At 51.8% G+C, this 25,063-nt stretch overlaps 1 protein-coding gene across 1 annotated transcript; it reads right to left on the bottom strand.

The window, feature by feature from the left end:
- Positions 1 to 480: 480 nt before the first annotated feature.
- LOC133349336 (uncharacterized) lies at positions 481 to 14,045 on the bottom strand. Its single transcript, XM_061562687.1, has 6 exons — positions 13,945 to 14,045; positions 11,472 to 11,648; positions 10,619 to 10,684; positions 8,205 to 8,357; positions 953 to 1,036; positions 481 to 642 (listed from the first exon to the last, which is right to left on the bottom strand). The coding sequence occupies exons 2-6, from the start codon at positions 11,622 to 11,624 to the stop codon at positions 487 to 489; spliced, it is 612 nt and encodes a 203-aa protein (XP_061418671.1). The 5' UTR covers positions 11,625 to 11,648; positions 13,945 to 14,045; the 3' UTR covers positions 481 to 486.
- Between the last annotated feature and the right edge of the window lie 11,018 nt (positions 14,046 to 25,063).

Below are 25,063 nucleotides of genomic sequence, written 5' to 3'. Positions count from 1 at the left end.
TCAGATAAATGTGGAATTTTAACCACTGGCTCAGGGCAGTAAACTCATTCATCCGGACATCACTTAATGCGATATTAGCACCCATGCATTACAGTCGTGGGGCAGCGTTTTGATTTCAGCGATTCGAAAATATATCCCCCGTAATCGTTAGCACCAATACCAATCATAGTCCCTGATATCGTATCCATAAAATCGTTATAGGTCACTGAGGCGGGCATTGCGGTGGGCACCCAGAGGTCAATGATCGAGGGGAAAAGGTGGTGGTGGTGATGGTGATGACGAGACTGGCAGTGATTCTTGGAGGACGTGCCAGCTGTAACCAGGGGAAGACGATGATGACGGTGATGCCGAGACTGTAAAAGAGTCCCTCTTGAAGGTGAGAGGTCGACCTCGCAGCAACTTCGAGGACCTCGGAGGAAGGAAGGGAGGCGGACGGCGAGATGTGGGTGACCTCTTGACCTACGCTGACGATGTCCGATGATCCGATCACTCCCTCCTGCGCGGCCACGCGTTGTTGATGGCGCCCGAGCGCCTGCGGGAAGTGTGCCGCTTCTTGCCACGCTTGGAGTGAGCGTGGCGAGTGAGATAGATCAGCGAGCGGATGTCGGTGAGCGCCACCCGCAGCTCCACGGGGTCCAGGATCTACGGGGTGGGCGAAGAGGGGGGAGAACGGGGAGAGATCGCATCGGGGCAACTGCGTAACAATGAGAGGCGCTCCGCCTGGATAATTCTTATTTCGTGAAGGGAGAGATGGAGAAAGATGGGAGATTGAGAGGCGGATGGAGAGAAAAGTGGAGGAAGATGGAGAGCGAAGAGAGGAGAGACATGGAGAGAGGTGAGAGATGTAGAGAGATGGGGATAGATGGAGAGAGGTGGAGAGAGGAGATGGAGAGTCAAGAGATATGGAGGGCGAAGAGAGAGGAGAGAGATTGGGATATGGAGAGATTCTTACTTTGACCGCAGCGTTGTTGATTCTCTGCCTGAGGCTCTCCATGGCTCGCGAGCCGGGGGAGCCACGCAAAGAGCACTTCTTATTCTGCGAGCAGAGAGGGGGAGAGGGAAGGAAAGAGTCGGGGGAAAATGTCAAAACTGGGTGGTTTTTAACTTTTGCCGACAAAACTGGATCCCAAATGTCAAAACTGGGTGGTCTTGGAAAACGACAGGCAAAACAGGGTGGTGCTTTTTGATATGACAAAACTGGGTGATGTTCAATGTGGACAAATGTCAAAACTGGGTGAAGAAGGTGTACGATTTAATGTATCATTTTGTACACGTTTAGGTCCTTGCGTTATTCATCCATATGTCGCCACAGATTTAGAGCGTTCCAAATGATGTTTCTCGTGGCTCATGTTCCATACCTTGCACCACAACTTCCCGTTTGCATACTGGCACAGTGTGCCAGCTCGCTACTACAGTAACACTTACTTGCCATATGTATACTGGCACAGTGTGCCAGCTTGCAACTACAGTAACACTTTCAGCTCGCGAACATACACGTACTTGCCATTTGTATACTGGCACAGTGTGCCAGCTCGCTTACTTGCCGTTTGTATACTGGCACAGTGTGCCAGCTCGCTACTACAGTAACACTTACTTGCCATATGTATACTGGCACAGTGTGCCAGCTTGCAACTACAGTAACACTTACAGCTCGCGAACATACCCTAACTTGCCATTTGTATACTGGCACAGTGTGCCAGCTCGCTTACTTGCCGTTTGTATACTGGCACAGTGTGCCAGCTCGCTACTACAGTAACACTTACTTGCCATATGTATACTGGCACAGTGTGCCAGTATACAAATACCAAGTGTTTGGATGAATGGGGTGCTGGCACACTGTGCTAGTATACAATTATCAAGTGTATTTGACAAATGTCAAAACTGGGTGCACCCTGAGTGTCCAAAACTCAAGTTTTTGGCCACCCAGGGTGCACCCAGTTTTGACATTTGGGATCCAGTTTTGTCGGCAAAAGTTAAAAACCACCCAGTTTTGACATTTTCCCAAAGAGTCGGCATCTCAGGGCGTTTGTCTGCACCTCGGCAGCGCTGGGGCCAAGCAACAGCGCAGGTAGCTCAAGGGGCCCAGGTAGCTCAAGGGGCCCAGGTAGCTCAAGGGGCCCAAGTAGCTCAAGGGGCCCAGGTAGCTCAAGGAGCCCAAGTAGCTCAAGGAGCCCAGGTAGCTCAAGGAGACCAAGTAGCTCAAGGAGCCCAGGTAGCTCAAGGGGCCCAGGTAGCTCAAGGGGCCCAAGTAGCTCAAGGGGCCCAGGTAGCTCAAGGAGCCCAAGTAGCTCAAGGAGCCCAAGTAGCTCAAGGAGCCCAAGTAGCTCAAGGAGCCCAAGTAGCTCAAGGAGCCCAAGTAGCTCAAAGGGCCCAAGTAGCTCAAGGAGCCCAAGTAGCTCAAGGAGCCCAAGTAGCTCAAAGGGCCCAAGTAGCTCAAGGAGCCCAAGTAGCTCAAGGAGCCCAGGTAGCTCAAAGGGCCCAAGTAGCTCAAGAGGCCCAGGTAGTTCAAGAGGCCCAGGTAGTTCAAGGGGCCCAGGTAGTTCAAGGAGCCCAAGTAGCTCAAGGAGCCCAGGTAGCTCAAGGAGTCCAAGTAGCTCAAGGAGCCCAAGTAGCTCAAGGAGCCCAAGTAGCTCAAGGAGCCCAAGTAGCTCAAGGAGCCCAAGTAGCTCAAGGGGCCCAGGTAGCTCAAGGAGCCCAAGTAGCTCAAGGAGCCCAAGTAGCTCAAGGAGCCCAAGTAGCTCAAGGAACCCAGGTAGCTCAAGGGGCCCAAGTAGCTCAAGGAGCCCAGGTAGCTCAAGGGGCCCAAGTAGCTCAAGGAGCCCAGGTAGCTCAAGGAGCCCAGGTAGCTCAAGGGGCCCAAGTAGCTCAAGGAGCCCAGGTAGCTCAAGGGGCCCAAGTAGCTCAAGGAGCCCAGGTAGCTCAAGGGGCCCAGGTAGCTCAAGGGGCCCAAGTAGCTCAAGGAGCCCAAGTAGCTCAAGGAGCCCAGGTAGCTCAAGGAGCCCAAGTAGCTCAAGGAGCCCAAGTAGCTCAAGGAGCCCAAGTAGCTCAAGAGGCCCAGGTAGCTCAAGGAGCCCAAGTAGCTCAAGGAGCCCAAGTAGCTCAAGGGGCCCAGGTAGCTCAAGGAGCCCAAGTAGCTCAAGGAGCCCAAGTAGCTCAAGAGGCCCAGGTAGCTCAAGGGGCCCAGGTAGCTCAAGGAGCCCAGGTAGCTCAAGGGGCCCAGGTAGCTCAAGGGGCCCATGTAGCTCAAGGAGCCCAGGTAGCTCAAGGAGCCCAAGTAGCTCAAGGAGCCCAAGTAGCTCAAGGAGCCCAAGTAGCCCAAGGGGCCCAAGTAGCTCAAGGAGCCCAGGTAGCTCAAGGAGCCCAGGTAGCTCAAGGAGCCCAAGTAGCTCAAGGAGCCCAAGTAGCTCAAGGAGCCCAGGTTGCTCAAGGAGCCCAAGTAGCTCAAGGAGCCCAAGTAGCTCAAGGAGCCCAAGTAGCTCAAGGAGCCCAAGTAGCTCAAGGAGCCCAGGTAGCTCAAGGAGCCCAAGTAGCTCAAGGGGCCCAGGTAGCTCAAGGAGCCCAGGTAGCTCAAGGAGCCCAAGTAGCTCAAGGAGCCCAAGTAGCTCAAGGAGCCCAAGTAGCTCAAGGAGCCCAAGTAGCTCAAGGAGCCCAAGTAGCTCAAAGGGCCCAAGTAGCTCAAGGAGCCCAAGTAGCTCAAGGAGCCCAGGTAGCTCAAAGGGCCCAAGTAGCTCAAGAGGCCCAGGTAGTTCAAGAGGGCCAGGTAGTTCAAGGGGCCCAGGTAGTTCAAGGAGCCCAAGTAGCTCAAGGAGCCCAGGTAGCTCAAGGAGCCCAAGTAGCTCAAGGAGCCCAAGTAGCTCAAGGAGCCCAAGTAGCTCAAGGAGCCCAAGTAGCTCAAGGGGCCCAGGTAGCTCAAGGAGCCCAAGTAGCTCAAGGAGCCCAAGTAGCTCAAGGAGCCCAGGTAGCTCAAGGGGCCCAAGTAGCTCAAGGAGCCCAGGTAGCTCAAGGGGCCCAAGTAGCTCAAGGAGCCCAAGTAGCTCAAGGAGCCCAGGTAGCTCAAGGGGCCCAAGTAGCTCAAGGAGCCCAGGTAGCTCAAGGGGCCCAAGTAGCTCAAGGAGCCCAGGTAGCTCAAGGGGCCCAGGTAGCTCAAGGGGCCCAAGTAGCTCAAGGAGCCCAAGTAGCTCAAGGAGCCCAAGTAGCTCAAGGAGCCCAGGTAGCTCAAGGAGCCCAAGTAGCTCAAGGAGCCCAAGTAGCTCAAGGAGCCCAAGTAGCTCAAGGGGCCCAGGTAGCTCAAGGAGCCCAGGTAGCTCAAGGGGCCCATGTAGCTCAAGGAGCCCAGGTAGCTCAAGGAGCCCAAGTAGCTCAAGGAGCCCAAGTAGCTCAAGGAGCCCAAGTAGCTCAAGGGGCCTAAGTAGCTCAAGGAGCCCAGGTAGCTCAAGGAGCCCAGGTAGCTCAAGGAGCCCAAGTAGCTCAAGGAGCCCAAGTAGCTCAAGGAGCCCAAGTAGCTCAAGGAGCCCAAGTAGCTCAAGGAGCCCAAGTAGCTCAAGGAGCCCAAGTAGCTCAAGGAGCCCAAGTAGCTCAAGGAGCCCAGGTAGCTCAAGGAGCCCAGGTAGCTCAAGGAGCCCAAGTAGCTCAAGGGGCCCAGGTAGCTCAAGGGGCCCAAGTAGCTCAAGGAGCCCAAGTAGCTCAAGGGGCCCAAGTAGCTCAAAGGGCCCAAGTAGCTCAAGGAGCCCAGGCAGCTCAAGGAGCCCAAGTAGCTCAAGGGGCCCAAGTAGCTCAAGGAGCCCAGGTAGCTCAAGGAGCCCAAGTAGCTCAAGGAGCCCAGGTAGCTCAAGGGGCCCAAGTAGCTCAAGGGGCCCAAGTAGCTCAAGGAGCCCAGGTAGCTCAAGGAGCCCAGGTAGCTCAAGGGGCCCAAGTAGCTCAAGGAGCCCAAGTAGCTCAAGGGGCCCAAGTAGCTCAAGGAGCCCAAGTAGCTCAAGGAGCCCAAGTAGCTCAAGGGGCCCAAGTAGCTCAAGGAGCCCAAGTAGCTCAAGGAGCCCAAGTAGCTCAAGGAGCCCAAGTAGCTCAAGGAGCCCAAGTAGCTCAAGGGGCCCAAGTAGCTCAAGGGGCCCAAGTAGCTCAAGGAGCCCAGGTAGCTCAAGGGGCCCAAGTAGCGCAAGGAGCCCAAGTAGCTCAAGGAGCCCAAGTAGCTCAAGGGGCCCAAGTAGCTCAAGGGGCCCAAGTAGCTCAAGGAGCCCAAGTAGCTCAAGGAGCCCAGGTAGCTCAAGGAGCCCAAGTAGCTCAAGGAGCCCAAGTAGCTCAAGGAGCCCAAGTAGCTCAAGGGGCCCAAGTAGCTCAAGGAGCCCAGGTAGCTCAAGGGGCCCAAGTAGCTCAAGGAGCCCAAGTAGCTCAAGGGGCCCAAGTAGCTCAAGGAGCCCAAGTAGCTCAAGGGGCCCAAGTAGCTCAAGGAGCCCAGGCAGCTCAAGGAGCCCAGGCAGCTCAAGGAGCCCAAGTAGCTCAAGGAGCCCAAGTAGCTCAAGGAGCCCAAGTAGCTCAAGGGGCCCAAGTAGCTCAAGGAGCCCAGGTAGCTCAAGGAGCCCAGGTAGCTCAAGGAGCCCAGGTAGCTCAAGGAGCCCAAGTAGCTCAAGGGGCCCAAGTAGCTCAAGGAGCCCAGGTAGCTCAAGGAGCCCAAGTAGCTCAAGGAGCCCAGGTAGCTCAAGGGGCCCAAGTAGCTCAAGGGGCCCAAGTAGCTCAAGGAGCCCAGGTAGCTCAAGGAGCCCAGGTAGCTCAAGGGGCCCAAGTAGCTCAAGGAGCCCAAGTAGCTCAAGGGGCCCAAGTAGCTCAAGGAGCCCAAGTAGCTCAAGGAGCCCAAGTAGCTCAAGGGGCCCAAGTAGCTCAAGGAGCCCAAGTAGCTCAAGGAGCCCAAGTAGCTCAAGGAGCCCAAGTAGCTCAAGGAGCCCAAGTAGCTCAAGGGGCCCAAGTAGCTCAAGGAGCCCAGGTAGCTCAAGGGGCCCAAGTAGCTCAAGGAGCCCAAGTAGCTCAAGGAGCCCAAGTAGCTCAAGGGGCCCAAGTAGCTCAAGGGGCCCAAGTAGCTCAAGGAGCCCAGGTAGCTCAAGGAGCCCAAGTAGCTCAAGGAGCCCAAGTAGCTCAAGGAGCCCAAGTAGCTCAAGGGGCCCAAGTATCTCAAGGAGCCCAGGTAGCTCAAGGGGCCCAAGTAGCTCAAGGAGCCCAAGTAGCTCAAGGGGCCCAAGTAGCTCAAGGAGCCCAAGTAGCTCAAGGGGCCCAAGTAGCTCAAGGAGCCCAAGTAGCTCAAGGAGCCCAGGCAGCTCAAGGAGCCCAAGTAGCTCAAGGAGCCCAAGTAGCTCAAGGAGCCCAGGTAGCTCAAGGAGCCCAGGCAGCTCAAGGAGCCCAGGCAGCTCAAGGAGCCCAAGTAGCTCAAGGAGCCCAGGTAGCTCAAGGAGCCCAAGTAGCTCAAGGAGCCCAAGTAGCTCAAGGAGCCCAGGTAGCTCAAGGAGCCCAGGTAGCTCAAGGAGCCCAAGTAGCTCAAGGAGCCCAGGCAGCTCAAGGAGCCCAAGTAGCTCAAGGAGCCCAGGTAGCTCAAGGAGCCCAAGTAGCTCAAGGAGCCCAAGTAGCTCAAGGAGCCCAGGTAGCTCAAGGAGCCCAGGTAGCTCAAGGAGCCCAGGTAGCTCAAGGAGCCCAGGCAGCTCAAGGAGCCCAGGCAGCTCATGGAGCCCAAGTAGCTCAAGGAGCCCAGGTAGCTCAAGGAGCCCAAGTAGCTCAAGGAGCCCAAGTAGCTCAAGGGGCCCAAGTAGCTCAAGGGGCCCAAGTAGCTCAAGGGGCCCAAGTAGCTCAAGGGGCCCAAGTAGGTCAAGGGGCCCAAGTAGCTCAAGGAGCCCAGGATTCATACAACAGAGTCATGAACTGAATATCAGATTACATTAAAATAATATATATTTGTAAACCACATCAAACGCGAAGTAATCTCGCATCTTTGTCTCGTCTACAGCCCTTCTGTATCATCTCGCATCATCTCTGGCTCTTGGCTGCAACGCTCCCTCATCTCACGACTCATCTGTCCCGTCTGTACATCTTTTCTCTCGACATATCAATTGTTTGTCTGTGGGGCAACGGAGGGGGGGGGGTCTCTCAAATAACCTCCGCTAAAGGCCCCCAGTGGGCCATGACCACCAACGACTGCGCCCCAGGGCTTAGTTTCACCCGCGCCCGGCACACCACATCAAGTCCACATCTCGCTACGGCTGTGGATACCAGTCGGGGGCGCACTTGCAACGGTCTGCAGCGAGCCAGGAAAAAATGTTTTCGTGTGTTAGTTTGTTGTCTCCCCCCCCCCCCCCCAAGCACGGTTGGCTACGTACGGTGCGAAAGAAGTTCATCGTGCGTACATTTCAGTGCGAAAATTAAGTCTTGGGGGGGGGGGGGCATCGAGTCATCAAGGAATACCGGATTCTAAGGGTTCGTAAATACAAAACGTGCGTGAAGTCGTGTGTTTAGAAATCCATGTGTTGCTGCATGTTGCGTGTTACGCTGCTCGCTGTCGGGGAAACGTCGTGGCCCTGACGTTGAACACAGCGCTCGAACGGCCGACGGCCGAGACTAACGGCGGAGTGTCAGCCAAAGGACGGAACGCGCGTGACAGCGGCCGGCCATAGTTCCACCGCGGGGGAGATGGAGCGATGAAATCGGCTCGTGGTGTGCAGGCGCTGGGTGGAACGTTTGCATTGCGCGACTGAGCGATTGCAACGGCTTGGGCACGCTTTCACACAGCAGTGGAAAGGTCATGGCTGACGATGATACGTTTTACGATCGGGCAGAGGGTCGGAACCCAAAATAACAAGAAGAGACATTTTTTTGCGAATTCGGTAAAAAAAACCTCAATATTTAAAGAGCCGCAATGCATCGGAATACGAGATGGTCCTTAATAAATAGCCCCACAAAACGGTCCTTCAAGAGGTTGCCGACTCCTGCGTTAGGGGGAACGGTGGCAGCAGCCAGAGGTCCATTTCCGATCACGGCAAGCCATCAGTGGCAAGTGACATCCAGGCTGTCCACATGTAAGCCCATGTTGCCACAACCAACTTTCACCGACCAAGCCACGCCGACCAACGCGGTGGGGTTTGGACGAAGCCACATCACGGCGCCCTTCAACCCGGCGGTGACCACGTGGGCCCGAGTGAGTGAGCGAGTGAGAGCTGATCTGGGCTTCTCACGCATTCATCGCTGCCCAGTTTGGCGTGGACGTTCATGAGGGCGTCCTGCACCGCGTCCAGGCTCTCGGACGGGGCCACGGAAAGGTGCGCGGCGCGAAACGTCTTCTCGTAGAAGGCCAGCGCCAGCTTCTGAGCCGCGCAGCGCTCGCTCGCCTGCGGTGAAATCAACGCAACAGGCAACAACAACAACAGCAGCGGCAGACGCATTGACACGTGTTCATGATTTAAATTTCGATTTAAAGCTTTCGTGACTGCAGGGATTCATCTTCTTGGTTCTTTCGGTAAAGTCACGTAGAAGGGAAATAATACAATAATAAAAATAAAACAATAAAATCATTCTCACGACGTTTCGGGCACAACGCAAGCAGCCGTCCTCAGGTGCTTGTGGTGTTTTATTCAGACGCTGTCTTCCCGACAGACCTGTTTTTCACCTGAGGACGGCTGCTTGCGTTGTGGCCGAAACGTCGTGAGAATTATTTTATTATGTTTTATTTTTATTATTTTATTATTTCCCTTCTACGTGACTTTACCGAAAGAACCAAGAAGACGTGTTCATGAATTCAATATGGGCAGTCCTCGGCTTGCGAACACAATTCGTTCCTGAGAACCGTTCGTAAGTCGAACTTGTTGGTAAGTCGGAACACAGTCACCTCCTGTATATTTAAATGTCCACACAGACGCAGACACTCACTCACAGCACGAGGTTGACTCCTTAATCTCGCGGAGGATTGCCCAGCTGAACAAAATAGTGCCGCGTTTCAATTTACAAGTGAGAGTTCGCGTTTTATGTCCATGTTAAAACAACTAATATTTAATTGAAGCTGGTTCGTAAGTGTGGGTGTTCGTAAATAGGGTATTCGTAAGTTGAGGACTGTGTATAATTGTTATCATATTTCTCGTCCGTGTCCTGAACATCTGGCTGCACCGTGACACACGGGGGCATCATCACCAGCAGCAGTGTTAGCAATAACAGAATTTGCGGTAACATCTGCATCAGATGCAGCAACAGCAATGTAATCTTCATTTGTGCCACCTTCAGTGGTATTAGCAGTGACAACATCTGCATCCGTGTGTTGTGTGTGCTACTAACCAGGCTACGACCAGAGTTCGATTCCCGCTCACGGCCAATACCAGTGACGAGTATCTGAACTGGTCATGAGCGTCCTCTAGGTTGACTCAGCCTCAAATGAGTGACAGTACCTGGTCCGGTGTGTAGGCGGCCGGGCACGACGTTGGCGACCCAAGCAGTGACTTGAGTTCGATTAGCGCTCACGGCCACCAACACCAGTGAGGATTATCTAAATCGGTTCTGGGCCTACCCTAGGTCGACTCAGCCTCAAACAAGTACCTGGTGCGGTGTGTAGTAAACATCGCAACTGCGGAGACAAAGGTGGTCGGGCGTGGTGCTAGCCACCCCACCCCCTCGTGTACCGTGGCGGCCTTCATAGGTGCTACTCTAACAGTACTTGCCCCAACAGTCCGTTAAGGCATTACGGGGGCTCTTTGTCTCTGTTCCAGAATTGACGCGGTTCCCCCTGGGCAACTCCGGGCGTACTTCTCTGCGCACGTTCACAGTTTGTGTCCCGCGGGTTTCGTTCGTAACCCAAAAGAACTTCTGCTTAGGGCTCCCGTTGGGGCCAGCACCGCGACTGCCAGCGATGTGAGCGCCGTAAAACGCTGTGCCCAGGGGCTTCATTCAGCCGCGCCCAGCACACCACGTGCATTTTACACCTCTGGCTGTAGCTGCGGCTACGAACAGAAAATATTTTGGTGCAAAAATTAAGTCCTGGGGGTGGGTTGCATCGATTCATCAATGAATACGGTAACTAAGGCAGGGGTTGGCAAAAAAAAAGTAACAAGAAGAGGCAATTTTGTATTTTTCGAATTCAGCTAAACGCTCATTATTTCACGATCCGCAATGCAAACCATCGAACAAAGACGGTCACCGCATGGCGCAGCGTTTTCAGATGCGCTTCTGCGGCCGTCTGGAACGCTCTTCCTTCCGATATTAGCAAGCCACCGGAGCTATGTACTTTTAAATCGAGATGTGAAACTCAGATTTTTTTAGAACTGCTTTTTGTGTTTAGTTTGTTGTCTTTCGTCTAGCACAGTTGGCTACGTACGGTGCAAAAGAAGTTCAACGTACGTACAAAATCATTGCCACTTCTCGACTGCGAATACCAGAGCCGTCAATATCGGGATGCGGGGCCCGTGGCAAATCACAAGTGTCACAAGTTTGACCTCTGTAGAGGTAGAAGCATTATTATATTTGTAGAAGTATAAGGATTACAGAAGTACCTATTATATCTGACACCGTGACATCGAAGCACCCTCCCCCCCCACCCCAAGTGCGGGGCCCGGGGCAATCACCCCGATTCGCCGCACCCCTCGGCACGGCTCTGGCTGAGACTCACGGGAATTGGAGGAGTTGCTGATGATAGAATCCTCCACGTGTGCTCGCTTGGGTCGTGCTCTGCTTGCTGAGAGGGTGAAGAGTTGACGGGGGGGGGGGGGGGTTGAGACAACGACGAGGAGCAGGAAGAGAAAAGAGACGCACTTTAAGGGAATGCAGGAATGAGTAACCTAATTATAACGTGGACGATTAATGCTGTACTGCCTCTTTGTCAAGTTCAAGTTCATTTATTAGGTATAGCCCTGTGAGCCGCCATTCGGCTCTTGAATCGGGTGCCACCGCAACAAACATAAAAACATGAACAAAAAACATCTTAAAGTGAATAGAGTGCAAACAGAAAATCCAAGAAAAGACAGCAAAATATTGCAATACACTGTTGGATGAAGGCACTTCCACCGCTGTTGGCCATGGTAAGTTTGTATTTTATAATCTCACTTCACCGCGGTGGTGAAGGGCGCGGGGGGGGGGGGGGATGTCACTCGCCACAGATGTTAGACCGTTCCTCTGAATCAATCTCAGGTCACCGGATTTATAGCGAAGTGCTGAGAGAAGCGTGCGTGTGCCTGTGTGTGTGGGGGGGGGGGGAGAGGTGACCTGAGTTCCATTTCTGCTCACGGACAACCGGTCCTGGGTCACCCCTAGGTCGACTCAGCCTTAAACGATTCACTTTAAAATCTCGATTTAAAACTCTTTTCTTTACAACTGCTTTCTATGTTTAGTTTGTTGTCCTTCCCCCGCACCTCCGATTAGCGCGGTTGGCTACGTACGGTGCGAAAGAAGTTCAACGTAACATACGTGTGAACCTGGTAAAATAAAATAGTTTTACTTTTCGTTTAGTTTGGGTATTGGTTCACCATGTCATTGGCGAGCTGGTCGACATCTCTGCTGACGAGCTGGAGGGCTTTGGCGAGCGCCTCCACGCAGGCGCTTTCCCTGCTTCTCTGCGCCGCGGTCATCTCCACCGCAACGGAGCTCAGAGCGAGCAGTGGCAGCAGCAGGAGCATCATCTTCCTCGCCCGTGTCCTGGAAGTCTGGCCGCACCGTGACACGCAGGGGCATCATCATCACCATCAGCAGCAGCAGTATTAGCAGCAATATTTTCCGCGGTAACATCTGCATCGGATACAGCAGCAGCAGCAGCAGCAATGTTATCGTCATTTGTGCTATATTCAGTGGTATTAGCATCATCAGCAGTATTAGCCGCAATCGTATCTGCGGTAACATTTGCATCAGATGCAGCAGCAGTTGCAGCAGCAGCAGCAATGCGATCGTTATTTGTGCCATCTTCAATTCAACATCAGCAGCAATAGTATCTGCAGTAACTTCTGCATCAGACGCAGCAGCAGTAGCAGCAGCATCATCAGTATAGTATTAGTACCATCTTCAATTGTATCATAATCAGCAGCAGCCTCAGTAGCAAAGTATTATATGAATAGTTTTTGTATCATCCTTATCAGTAACATTAGCAGCAGCAACGTCCTAATCATCATCAGCAACATCATCATCATTACCAGGAGTGACAGCGCAGTAACATCCATTAGCAGCAGCAATAATAATAGGGAAGTAATTATACAGCAAAAGTATAATCACGATCATTGTTGCTATTCATTGCATCATCATCATCATCCAATAATTATGCAAAATCATAACGATCGCTTGGGCAGTAAAGAAAAGTTATACTGATCAGGAAGTTTATTCAGGAAAGCCTCGCGAATTTCAAGGCTAATTTTTAAGAGAATCCTGCACTGAGCTGCCTGGACGATCCCTTGTGAATGCGAGGACGCCGTGGCGAGATGTTGACTACCTCGCCTGGTATACAGGAGGTCGTGGATTCGATCCCGATCCTGACGCCTGCTGTTGTATATTTGGAGTTTGCGTGTCTCTCTCTCCCCTTGGTCGCGTGGATTTTTCTCCGGGTCCTCCGGGTTTTCACCTCCACATTTCGAAACGTGCGTTTAGAGTATTTGGCTGCTATGAATTTCCACTCGATAAGCCACTTTGTTGAGCTATCATTTGTGACCAGGTCGCTTCTGAATAAAATAGCAAAAGAGCTCAGTGGGTTTTACCTGGCAAAATAAAAATATGGAGTATAGTTTATACTAAGTGCAATATTATTATAGTTATTGTTGAACTTATTCATCCTGCAACTTACCCCCCTGGCAGAAGGAAACAAGTGTTCAATTAGTGTGCGCAATATCTATTATGTCACAAGGATTCAGACACGCAGTTATGATTTCAACACACACATAGACATATATAACCAAAATTGAAAGCAGAGAGGGACGCGTGCTTGTCGTTACCACTGAGAGACGGGAAGAGGAAGACGTGGATTAGATAACTGGCGCTGGTTAATGGCAACCCTCCCCCCCTCCCCCCCCCCCAAAACTATCAAGAAAAGTGAAGTGTTGGGCTTGTTTCACAGCACGTGTGACGACCGGGAGGGAAGATGAGGGCCGACGGTTCACAAGAATAATAATAAGAATAAAAGCAACGAAGCGACGGGAAAAAATATGAGAACGCGTCGCAGAGTCGACGCTTGACGAGGAGACGGAGCGGCGAAATCAGTTCGGGCGGATTGTTACATCGCATGGTGATAGTGCATCCATTCTTGCATTGACCATCTAACGCGTCGTGGCAGTAGTAGGAGTCGTCGGGTTTTCGCGACAAATATTATCCACAATAAAGGGTTTTTGGGGGGTTGTATTGCGTAAATATAAATGTGTCGTTAAGCCCGCCACCACCCAACGCAGACAATTAGTAAGGTTTATCACGTAAACAGAACGTGCAAACCTTGCTAAATGGCTGTGTAAATATAAATGTGTCGTTAAACCCTCCACCACCCGACGCAGACAATTAGTAAGGTTTGACACGTAAACAGAACGTGCAAACCTTACTAAATGGCTGTGTAAATATAAATGTGTCGTTAAACCCTCCACCACCCGACGCAGACAATTAGTAAGGTTTGACACGTAAACAGAACGTGCAAACCTTACTAAATGGCTGTGTAAATAAAAATGTGTCGTTAAACCCGCCACCACCCGACGCAGACAATTAGTAAGATTTGTCACGTAAACAAAACGTGCAAACCTTACTAAATGGCTGTGTAAATATAAATGTGTCATTAAACCCGCCACCACCCGACGCAGACAATTAGTAAGGTTTGTCACGTAAACAGAACGTGCAAATCTTACTAAATGTTTGTGTCGGACGGTGGCGGGTTTAATGACAAATATTTACGCGATCTAACGCAAAGACAATTTTTATTATTATTATGGATTGCCCATAGATGATGATGATGATGCCGTGGCGTCTAATTATTCAGCTCACCTGTCAGTATGAGTCGTATGGCGTCCTCGGACGAAGCTGCCCCTACTCTGGTCTTCTGGCCTGTGAGGTTCGGATGTCTGGTCCAAGTGACGACTGACCTGTCCCAAGTGACATACCGATGCCACGGCCTGCACAGGCCGATATATATACCCACACTCTCACACAGAGACACATACACACGCATAGGTGTGTGGGGGGAGGAAAAGGTCTTCCTGAAACTATTTTAGTTTTTTGGCTGCAGGTGAGCCTACTGCTGCCAATGATCTCGTTGCTGATAGCGGTGGGTTGATGCCGCTGCTGGTGGTGCTGGTGTTGGAATCTTGAACGGTGTTCAGTGCCGAAAGTGCTTCCCGTTGCGAACGCTGAGCAGAGAGATGCAGGTGTGGAAGAGGAGGAACAGGAGGGAGCCGGTGGATGATGATGATGTTGTTGTTGTGTGGCTGTGCGTATTTCATTGTGTCGCACCGCATACCACGCGGATTTTGTATTGAGTCTGCCGGCTTTCAGTTCACTGTTTGTTTGGCCGCTACGTGTGGCCACAAGGGCGTGTTCGTTTCATTCCTTTCGCGTAACTTTTGCACAATGGCAGGCATATGCAACGCGTGGTGGGGTTATTTTATTTCTATAATCAAGGGGAAATAATCAGAAACGCGTTACATTCGCCAATTTTCGCGGAACTCGCAGCGTCCGCGTGCGGTATTCAAATTTGCAAGGGCAGGCAAAGGAGCGGCCCCGCAATTGCTCGCTCACGCCACTGCCGGCGGAAGGGCCATCCACTAGATCAGGAGTCGGCAACCGATATAACAACACGAGAGACATTTTTTTGTTTTCAAATTTGGTAACAATTTTTTTTCTATATTTCAAGAGCCGCAAGCCAACACGTGAATAACGTAACAAAGAAGCCCTCGAAGAGCCGCAAGCCAACACGTGAATAACGTAACAAAGAAGCCCTGGAAGAGCCGCAAGCCAACACGTGAATAACGTAACAAAGAAGCCCTCGAAGAGCCGCAAGCCAACACGTGAATAACGTAACAAGAAGCCCTCGAAGAGCCGCATGCGGCACCAGAAGGAGCATCTCAGACGGCACATTGCGACCTTCTCCGACTACCCCCACGCTCGTGGCAGTACACCCCCACACTTTACCCCAGCGCCGTAGTTGTAACCCACTTCGCATGCAGTGCGGCTGCGTGGCCCCGAGGCGAAGTCGATTGGAACACACACAAAAGTTGCGCCGTGGGGATTATTTTTGTCGCGCTGCCGCGCCCGGAGATCGACTCGAATCCGTGACCTCTGTGGAGGTGACGCACGGAATGGAGAGAGGGCGTCGCGGCTGGAGGCGCCGATGGAAAAGCGCGTTAGGAGTACAAATGTGGCTGCTGTGAATGTCCACGTGGTGAGCCACTTCGTTGAGCGATCATTTGTGGTGGCCAGGACGCTTCTGACAAGAAAAAGCTACATAGCTCTGTGGGCCTTACCTGGCAAAATATTGAAAAAAAAAAGTGTGTCGGTTAGTGGTTAGTTACTTGATGCAGCAAATCTGGCTGTGACGATCCCACCTGATGACGGAGACTTGTGTTGCCTCCGAAACGTCGTGATTTTTATTGTTTTATTTTTATTAATTTTAATTTCGTTTTTTACCTACGTGACTTTACGAAAGCTTCAAATCTAGAATTAGGTTAGTTAGTCCTCCGACACGCATAAACACGCGTTATTAACTGGCCGAAAACGTCTTAAAATTAAATCTTAACTTCAGCGCACTCCTGAGGAAGAGCCATAGGACCCGGTGTGGTTTCCCCTTGACAATTAAATTAATCAGAAATCGTGAGAGGTGGCCGGCGGCTCGGGGAAGCCTTCATCCAGCAGTAGATTGAGCATGCCTGCAGATGATGACGCGAAGGCATCTCTGTCTGTCTGTCTATGTGGTGTGCTTTCGGGAATTGATTCGGGGAAGGATGGGGGAAGGAGGGGGAGGGAAGTCTGGGTGCGTGTGCATGGGGCGCTTGATAGAGGGAGGGGTGATCGGTGGTGTAGTGATTAGCGCGCTGCGCTACGAACCCACTGACCCCACTTTGTTTAATCTTATTCTACCAGGTAAGGCCCACCGAGCTCTATCGCTCTGTTTTCAGAAGCGTCCTGGCCCTCACGAATGATAGCTCAACGGCGTGGCTTATCACGTGGACATGTTTCGTAGCAGCCAAATGCGCGAAACGCGTGATGTTGATTCTAAATGTGGAGGGGAAAGCCGGAGGACCCAAAACATTTTTCCACGCGACCACGGGAAGGGAGACACGCAAACACCACATATACAGCAGGCGGCAGGGTCGGGGATCGAACCCATGACCTCCTGTATACCAGGCGAGGTAGTTAACATCTCGCCACTGCTCACGGCCAACACCAGTGACGATTTTTGAAACGGTCCTGAGGCTCCCTTAGGTCGACTCATCCTACAATGAGCAGCTGGTGCGGTGTAGTCAACATCGCCACTGGGGAGACAAAGGCGGTCGGGTGTGGTGCTGGCCACCCACCCCCTCGTGTGCCGTGCCAGCCTTCATAGGCGCTACTCGCTAACAGCACTTGCCCCAACAGTCTCTTAAGGCTGTACGGGGGATCTTTGTCTTTGGGGGTGCGGCAGTGTAGGGATTAGCGCTCTACGCTACGAATCCGGCGACCCGAGTTCGATTCCCTCTCACGGCAAACATCAGCGACGATTAACTGAACCGGTCCTGGGCCTCCCCTATGTCGACTCAGCAGCAAATGAATACCTGGAGCGGTGTGTAAATATCGCTACTGGGGAGACAAAGGCGGTCGCGTAGAGTGCTGACCATCCACCCCCTCGTGCACCGAAAGTGCTCGCTAACAGCACTTGCCCCAACAGTCTGTTACAGGCTATACGGGGGGTCTTTGTCTTTCTATGGCTAACAGCACTTGCCCCAACAGTATGTTACAGGCTATATGGGGGATTTGTATCTTTATCTGGCTAACAGCACTTGCCCCAACAGTATGTTAAGGCTATACGGGGGATATTTGTCTTTCTATGGCTAACAGCACTTGCCCCAACAGTATGTCACAGGCTATATGGGGGATTTGTATCTTTATCTGGCTAACAGCACTTGCCCCAACAGCATGTTACAGGCTATACCGAGGATCTTTGTCTTTCTATGGCTAACAGCACTTGCCCCAACAGTATGTCACAGGCTATATGGGGGATTTGTATCTTTATCTGGCTAACAGCACTTGCCCCAACAGTATGTTACAGGCTATATGGGGGATCTTTGTCTTTCTATGGCTAACAGCACTTGCCCCAACAGTATGTCACAGGCTATATTGGGGATTTGTATCTTTATCTGGCTAACAGCACTTGCCCCAATAGTATGTTACAGGCTTTACGGGGGATCTTTGTCTTTGGGTGGGGTGTGTGTGTGTGAAGGTGCTTGTCATGGTGAAACTCCGTGACGCAACGGTGACGTTCCTTGACACCCACGCGTGTACAGCTGGAACACGTGGTGGTGGTGGGGGTGGTGGTGGTGGGGGGGGGGAGTGACTCTCCCCGTCTTGAAAACTACGGCGGTGGCCTGCCAGGAGTTTCCTTTCGGTTTCAGGGCCCCGTGACTTGGCTTGGTATTTTGAGTGAGGCAATTCCTTCTCGTGGTTTCACTTTGACGCGGCTGCACGCTCTCCCGTAAATCCCCAGTATCATCATCAGCAGCAGCAGCAGCAGCCACCGCCACCGCGGTGAGCTGTTATTACATTAAATTACTTTTGTTGTTGTCAGATGTACGTTGGACAAACAAAATGCTGCATGATAATGTTACATTAACGCTACAAGGTCGCACTCGTTACACACAGAGTGCTTGCCACAAACGAGCCTCAATTCCTCGTTGATCTCGTCAAGCAGCGCGTCAACCATCGTCACGCGAACTCCGCTCATCGTCGCAGCAGATGCTTCTGGCTGGGCCATCGGCGGTCACTTTCATCACGCAGCGTTTTCAGACGCGCTTCTGCGGCCGTCTGGAACGCTCTTCCTTCCGATATTACGAAACCATTGGAGCTATGCACTTTTAAATAATCTAGATTGACAACTCATTTCTTTTGAACTGTTTGTGTGTGTTAGTTTGTTGTCCTTCCCCCACACCTCCTATTGGCACGGTTGGCTACGTACGGTGCGAAAGAAGCTCAGCATACATGCATGCTACTGTGGAGCAATGATCAGCACGCTGGACTGTCGACCCAGAGGTCGCATGCCCGGACCGACCTCCCGGCGTGGCAGTTAAAACAACGGTGCAGGTTCCTTAAATCCTCTTTCTCCACCTCCGTCCATCGCAGGTAATTCGATCGGCAGATCTCCTGTGTGTGTGGTGGGGAAGGATGTGGGTGGAGATTCTCCCAACCTCTTTCAAGGTTATGGCCAGCATAGAAGAGGAGGCCAGAATGGTGCCTCCAGGTGCCATCCGGTGCATCCAGCGAGATCGCAGGTCTGCGCACCTTTACCCCATTCACGTGGGGGAAACTCAAGGGATGATGCCCTCTACTTGTGTCGTCGTCAACGCGTTGAATGGGCTCCCCTGGTTTTATATGCAGTGCTCTTGCCAATAAGATCCGGTGATGCAGCAGCATTCGTTTAACGAGCCCATGAGGCCAAACAATATCCAAACCGATTAAAGGTTTTCTTGCTTTAGATCAGGGGTGGGGAACGTCCGGCCCGCGGGTCGTATAAGGCCCGCGAAATCATTTGGTGTGGCCCTGCCAAGGCAACCGCAGGCGGGACTCGAAATTCAATAAATCTAGGGGCAAACCTGGAAAAGCAGTTGCGAGTAGCAACATCATCATCAATACCAGCTAACATCACACGCCTCGCTAAAGAGAAGCAGTTCCAGCCATCACATTAGGGGTGAGTTCATTAAATGTTTGACCAAATTTCACAGGGTAATTTTTAAGTTGATAATGTTGTATGGCCCACGAATGATGTTATAAATATCCAAATGGCCCTTGGCAGAAAAAAAGGTTCCCCGCCCCTGCGTTAGACAAATACCGCTTTGGTAACATCGATATGGAAAGCCAATGCATAGGCCCGACTAAAACGTCTCTCTTCGCACGTGGAGACAACACAGGCAGAGTGTTGCTGAGACGGTGTTTTTCTTTTTGATTACAGAGTTGAGTTGTGCGGGACTGAACTCAGATTCCAAGAACACAGGATGAGATGTTACTATCCTTTGTGCATGCACTTCCAAGAGTTCATGAACAGTGAGCCTGGTGAAATTTGGGGAGCGCATCGTCAGTAGTGTACATTTGGTTCCGAGGGTGTTTCGGCCTTTCACACTATACACCCTCCCCAAAGGCGGCCAGCGACAGGGTGATCAATCCGACGCTTGCGTCCCATTCCCAATTAGTCATAGGAGTTGCGTTGTTGTTGATAGCCAACATTATTCGCGAACAATAAAAACGTGCGGCCCCTTTCTCAATCCACTGCTAGACCCGCATGTAAGTGGTGGTCATATCGGCTTTGTTTGACCATACTTCATCACGTTGGTCTGTGCGAATCGATGGGGGGGGGGGGGGGGGGATGTGCCAAGAACGTTTTTTAATCACCCGGAATCCGTCCTCCGTCTGGTCAGATCTCGAAGGTAAATCGGCGTTGAGCCTGGGACAATGCCCGCATGAGTTTGATTCCCGCTCACGGCCAACACCGATGACGATTATCTGAACTCAGCCTCAAATGAGTACCTGGTGTGGTGTGTAAAACCGTCAGTGGGGGTGACAAAGGCGGCCGGGCGTGGTGTTGGCCGCCCGTCCCCTCGTGTGCCGTGCCGGCCTTCATAGGTGTTCGCTAACAGCACTTGCCCCAACAGTCTGTCCAGGCTATACGGGAGATCTTTGTTTTTGTTGTGTGTGCACTACAAATCTGGTGACCCGAGTTCGATTCCCGCTCACGGCCAACACCGGTGAAGATTATCTGAACCGGTTCTAGGCCTCCACCTAGGTCGACTCAGCCTCAAATGAGTTCCTGGTGCGATGCGTAAACATCGCCACTAGGGGGACAAAGGCGGTCGGACTTGGTGCTGGCCACCCACCCCCACGTCACCACGTGTGTGCTGTGCAGATCTTCATCGGGGCGCCACGGTGGCTAGGAGATGTTAACTCTCTCGCCTGGTATACAAAAGGTCGTGGCTTCGATCCTGACGCCTGCTGCTGTATATTATATTTGGAGTTTGAGTTTCTCTCTCTCATCATCATCATGGTGGCTAGGAGATGTTAACTACCTCGCCTGGTCTACAGAAGGTCGTGGCTTCGATCCCGACCCTGACGCCTGCTGCTGTATATTTGGAGTTTGCGTTTCTCTCTCTCATCATCGTCATGGTGGCTAGGAGATGTTAACTACCTCGCCTGGTCTACAGAAGGTCGTGGCTTCGATCCCGACCCTGACGCCTGCTGCTGTATATTTGGAGTTTGCGTTTCTCTCTCTCATCATCATCATGGTGGCTAGGAGATGTTAACTACCTCGCTTGGTCTACAGAAGGTCGTGGCATCGATCCCGACCCTGACGCCTGCTGCTGTATATTTGGAGTTTGCGTTTCTCTCTCTCATCATCATCATGGTGGCTAGGAGATGTTAACTACCTCGCCTGGTCTACAGAAGGTCGTGGCTTCGATCCCGACCCTGACGCCTGCTGCTGTATATTTGGAGTTTGCGTTTCTCTCTCTCATCATCATCATGGTGGCTAGGAGATGTTAACTACCTCGCCTGGTCTACAGATGGTCGTGGCTTCGATCCCGACCCTGACGCTTGCTGCTGTATATTTGGAGTTTGCGTGTTCTCACTCACTCTCTCTCACTCTCCCCGTGGTCGCGTTGATTTTTTTTCTCCGACACCACCGCGTTTTCCCTCCACATTTATAAACGCGCGTTTCGAGTACTTTGCTGCTATAATGTTCCACGTGACAAGCCACTTCGTTGAGCTATTATTTGTGATAGCCAAGTCGCTTCTAGAAAAGAGCTATAAAGCTCAGTGCGCCTTACGTGGTAAAGTAAAACACAGATTTAACAGCGCTTCAATCTTGATTTGAAGCTTGCCCCACAAGTCTGTCAAGGCTATACGGGGGACCTTTATTTGCGTAATCCTCGGTCAAGCCCGATGTTGTTGTTGGCTGCCAACAAACTGGGGAGTGAGCAGTAGAGGGTAGTATAGCAAAGACCGGTGTTGCGCTGTACTCTCTACGCTCCCACGTATCTACATTATGCCCCCACCCTCCCCACCGACTGTGTCAACTCGCAGTGACCAGGCATGGTCACAGATCCTCCTATAGGGGGGGCGGCCGGGGGTGGGGGCTTCATCCAGCAGTGGATCAGCAGAGAGGCTGTAAAACTGAACGCGTCACACATTGAGTCAAGTTAATTGCTTTACGGGAAAACGAGATAATCTCCCGACAATTGTAAAAAAAACTAAGCAAACAAACAGCACACAAAAAAACGCGCGGGTGGCGGGAGCTGTAAATCATTATCACCACCCCGATCATCTCCGCTGTGTGTTTGTAGGCGGAGGTCGGTCTGTTCACAGACCCCCCCACCCCCAGTGATCCGGTCATCACGACTCACGCTGCAACCAACGCATTCGTCAGCCAACACTGTCACTTGAATATATGACAGGCGACGGCTTGGGGCAAAATTACCCTTACTCACAGCACAAGAATAATGGACATCGATGCGCTATGGGGAAAAGAGCCGTGGCATGAAACGTCTCCTCTTGTGTTTGTTGTAACCAGTCAAGGCCACGGTGTTATTTTTGTCGAATGTGTTGGGTTGTTTGTCGTTTGCTGCTGTGTGTGTGCACCACAGCCAACAGGTTGTTGATGCTGGTCACGTGGATTTTTTTTCCTCCGGGTCCTCCGGGTTTTCCCTCCACATTCGGAATCAGCGTCACGCGTTTTGAGAGTATTTTGCTGCTGCTGTGCATTTCCACGTGGTGACGACAAGCCGAGGCGCTCGTTGGACCATCATTTGTGGCCAGGAGGCTTCTGAAAAAAAAACAGCTCTATAGCTCAGTGAGCGTTACCTGGAAAAATAAAAAAAAGTTTTTTTGTTTTAAATGCTGAGAACGATACGTCAGAACAGGGCGTTTACAGCTGAGAATTTGTTTTTTATTGTGCAGGTTTCAGCAGCAGAGTCAGTGGCTCACAATTGGAATGAATGTGTGTTCGAAACCTGGCTCGGTGTTGACTCAGCCCATCATCCCGGCCCGCCTCCGTGATCGATACAATAATAACCCCTTAAGTCAGCAGTGATTGTCCAATGGAGGCACTCACCCTCGCCATAGGAATGAGGAATTTCCACCACTGACTCAGTGCCTTGAAGTTTAGATGAGCACCATTGCCTTGACGATCGTTCGGCGCAGGAAACCACTGGGACGATTTTCTGGTAGCTTCATCTCGTGGGACGTGGCGCGAAACGTCAGACGTCGTGCCGAGCAGCACGCGGTGTACAAGCCGAACACGCGTGCTGAGCTTTACGAGCAGATTTATGATGAGTGCACTTTGAGACCCTTACTGTGAAATCGGTGTTTATGTGTGCTTGCGTGGTCGTGTTGGGGAGCAGCTTTTCTCTTTTCACTTAATGATGACAGCAGCAACCTGGTTCAGGAGCTTGATACCCAATATATATGTACAACGTTGACTTTCTTTTGCACCGTACGTAGCCAACCGTGCTAATCGGAGGTAAGGGGGAAGGACAACAAACTAACACACATAAAGCTGTTCTAAAGAAACGAGTTTTAAATCTGGTTGATTTGAAAGTGCACAGCTCCAGTGGATTCCTAATATCGGAAGGAAGAGCGTTCCAGACGGCCGCAGAAGCGCAGCGCGATGAGGCTGACCCCGCGTTGTTCGTTCCATGGCCAGCCAGAAGCCGCTGCGAGGATGAGCGGAGTTCGCGTGAAGGTTTATATTCCTGGACGAGATCAGCGATGAATCCCTGCAGTCACGAAAGCTTTAAATCGAGAGATCAGCGAGGTGCTGTGCTTCACTTGGGGCAAACACTTTGTGTGTTGAGGTCTGTTGGCCAAGACGAGAGGGCTTCAGCAGAGAATTGGTTCGAGTTTCGGTATTTATCTATTGAAGGAACGCAGACGACAGTGGTAGAGCGTATGGACCATGGGTTTGCGTTGAATGGCCCACGATGTACTCTCTATGCATCTCGCTGGGTCTCTATAAATCTCTATGGGTTTATATGTATCGGTATGAGCCGCTATGTATCTCGACAGGTCTCTCCGTGTCTTTGTGAGCCTCTGTGTATCTCGACGGGTCGCTGTTTGTCTCTGTGAGTCTCTGTGAGTCTCTGTGTATCTCGACGCGTCCCTTCGTGTTTCTGTGAGTCTCTGTGTATCTCGACCGGTCTCCGCGTGTCTCCCCGGGTTTAATTGTACGGGTCAACAACTTTGGCGTTGCAGCGCCACACTTGAACCCCGTGCGGCAGCGGTCAGACTTTTGACTTTTTAAACAACTTTTATTGCCGCCAGCAGCAACAACACTGGAGGCGATTTCGATTCGAAATACACAGTCACCAGCAAACAAATGAAAATAAACGCTACAACACGAAAGAAAAGTCAGAGCACAGCACCACGGAAGTGAGCGCCAGCCGGTGACCCGAGTTCGATTCCCGCTCAAGGCCAAAACACCGGCTGGGATGTCTGGGACGAGCGCCTGCCCCTCCAGACTGCCTCGTCGACAGGCCACGTTGACCAGCGTGGTCAAATCATGGTCACGTAACCCCCGACGAGCCGTCGCATGGCATGGGGAGGCCCCCCGCCCCCCCGCATACCAGCAGTGGATCTCAGAAAGGCTGTGCACGTGTACACTCACACACACTCACGCACACTCACGCACACTCACACACACTCACGCACACTCACACACACTCACGCACGCACGCGTACACTCACACACTCACACACACTCACACTCACGCACGCACGCGTACACTCACACACACTCACACACACACACGTGTACACTCACACACTCACACACACTCACGCACGCACCTGTACACTCACGCACGTGTACACGCACGCATACACGCACGTATTCACGCACGCGTACACGTACCTGTACATTCACGCGTGCACGCACCTGTGCACTCACGTGTACACGCATTGTACAGGAGCACGTGTACACGCATTGTACACGCGCTGCGTTCACGAGCAGCGTGGAGAACGGATCGGTTGTAAATCAAAATTTACTTTGTCTTGAGGACACCCTTCGATCACGGCGGGTTTGTGCCTGTGGCTTGAGGGCAATTAAATAAATGCCACGTCGTTTATAACCTTTCCATAAAAGTTGCGCACATTTCGTGAAACTGAAGTTTATATTGAGCAACGGGGTACCACGAAACGTGGCTCAACGTGCTTTACAACACGTTTCTTTTAGGGTAGATAATCGTGTTGGCGTATAATGTCAATTGTTTTGTAACTTTTGTATCACCCTCCACCACTCGACAAAGCCAATTTGGGTCCAGATGTTAACTCTCTCGCCTGGTATGCAGGAGGTCGTGGGTTTGATACCGACCCTGACGCCTGCTGTATATTTGGAGTTTGCATGTTCTCCCCGTGGTCGCGTGGATTTTTCTGCGGGTTTTCCCTCCACATTTAGAAACATGCATTTTACAGTATTTGGCTGCTATACACGATGTCTACACGATAAGCGACTTCGTTGAACTCTCATTTGTGGGCAGGTCACTCCTGAAAAAAATATCGATATAGCTCGGTGGGCCTTACTTGGTACCAAAACAAATAGTTTAGTTTATAGGTACAAATCAAGTTGGCACATCAGGGGCAAATGTGCCGATCGTGTTTTCAGCAAACCGTAGAGCGTGTTGAAAAGCAAAGCAATAACCTTGGGATTACACCTCCACGGTCCGACCCACAAGAAACGAATTATGAACCATAATATTGGTCGGGAAAATCCTGCGTACCACATTGACTGCGGCATGGTGTTTGTACGGGAACGCGTGACGTAAATAACTCTTCGGAAAAGTAAAGGAAAATTTACATTCGTAAAGTGGGCACGTTTCAATCCGTAGGTCCCACCAATGCGCCACCACTGTGTGTGAAAAGCCAGGACATAGTACACGGC

Source organism: Lethenteron reissneri, chromosome 30 (genome assembly GCF_015708825.2).
Source record: "Lethenteron reissneri isolate LAM-NWPU_2019-01 chromosome 30, ASM1570882v1, whole genome shotgun sequence".
Lineage (NCBI taxonomy): Eukaryota > Metazoa > Chordata > Hyperoartia > Petromyzontiformes > Petromyzontidae > Lethenteron > Lethenteron reissneri.
This window is presented reverse-complemented; position numbering and strand designations above follow the sequence as displayed.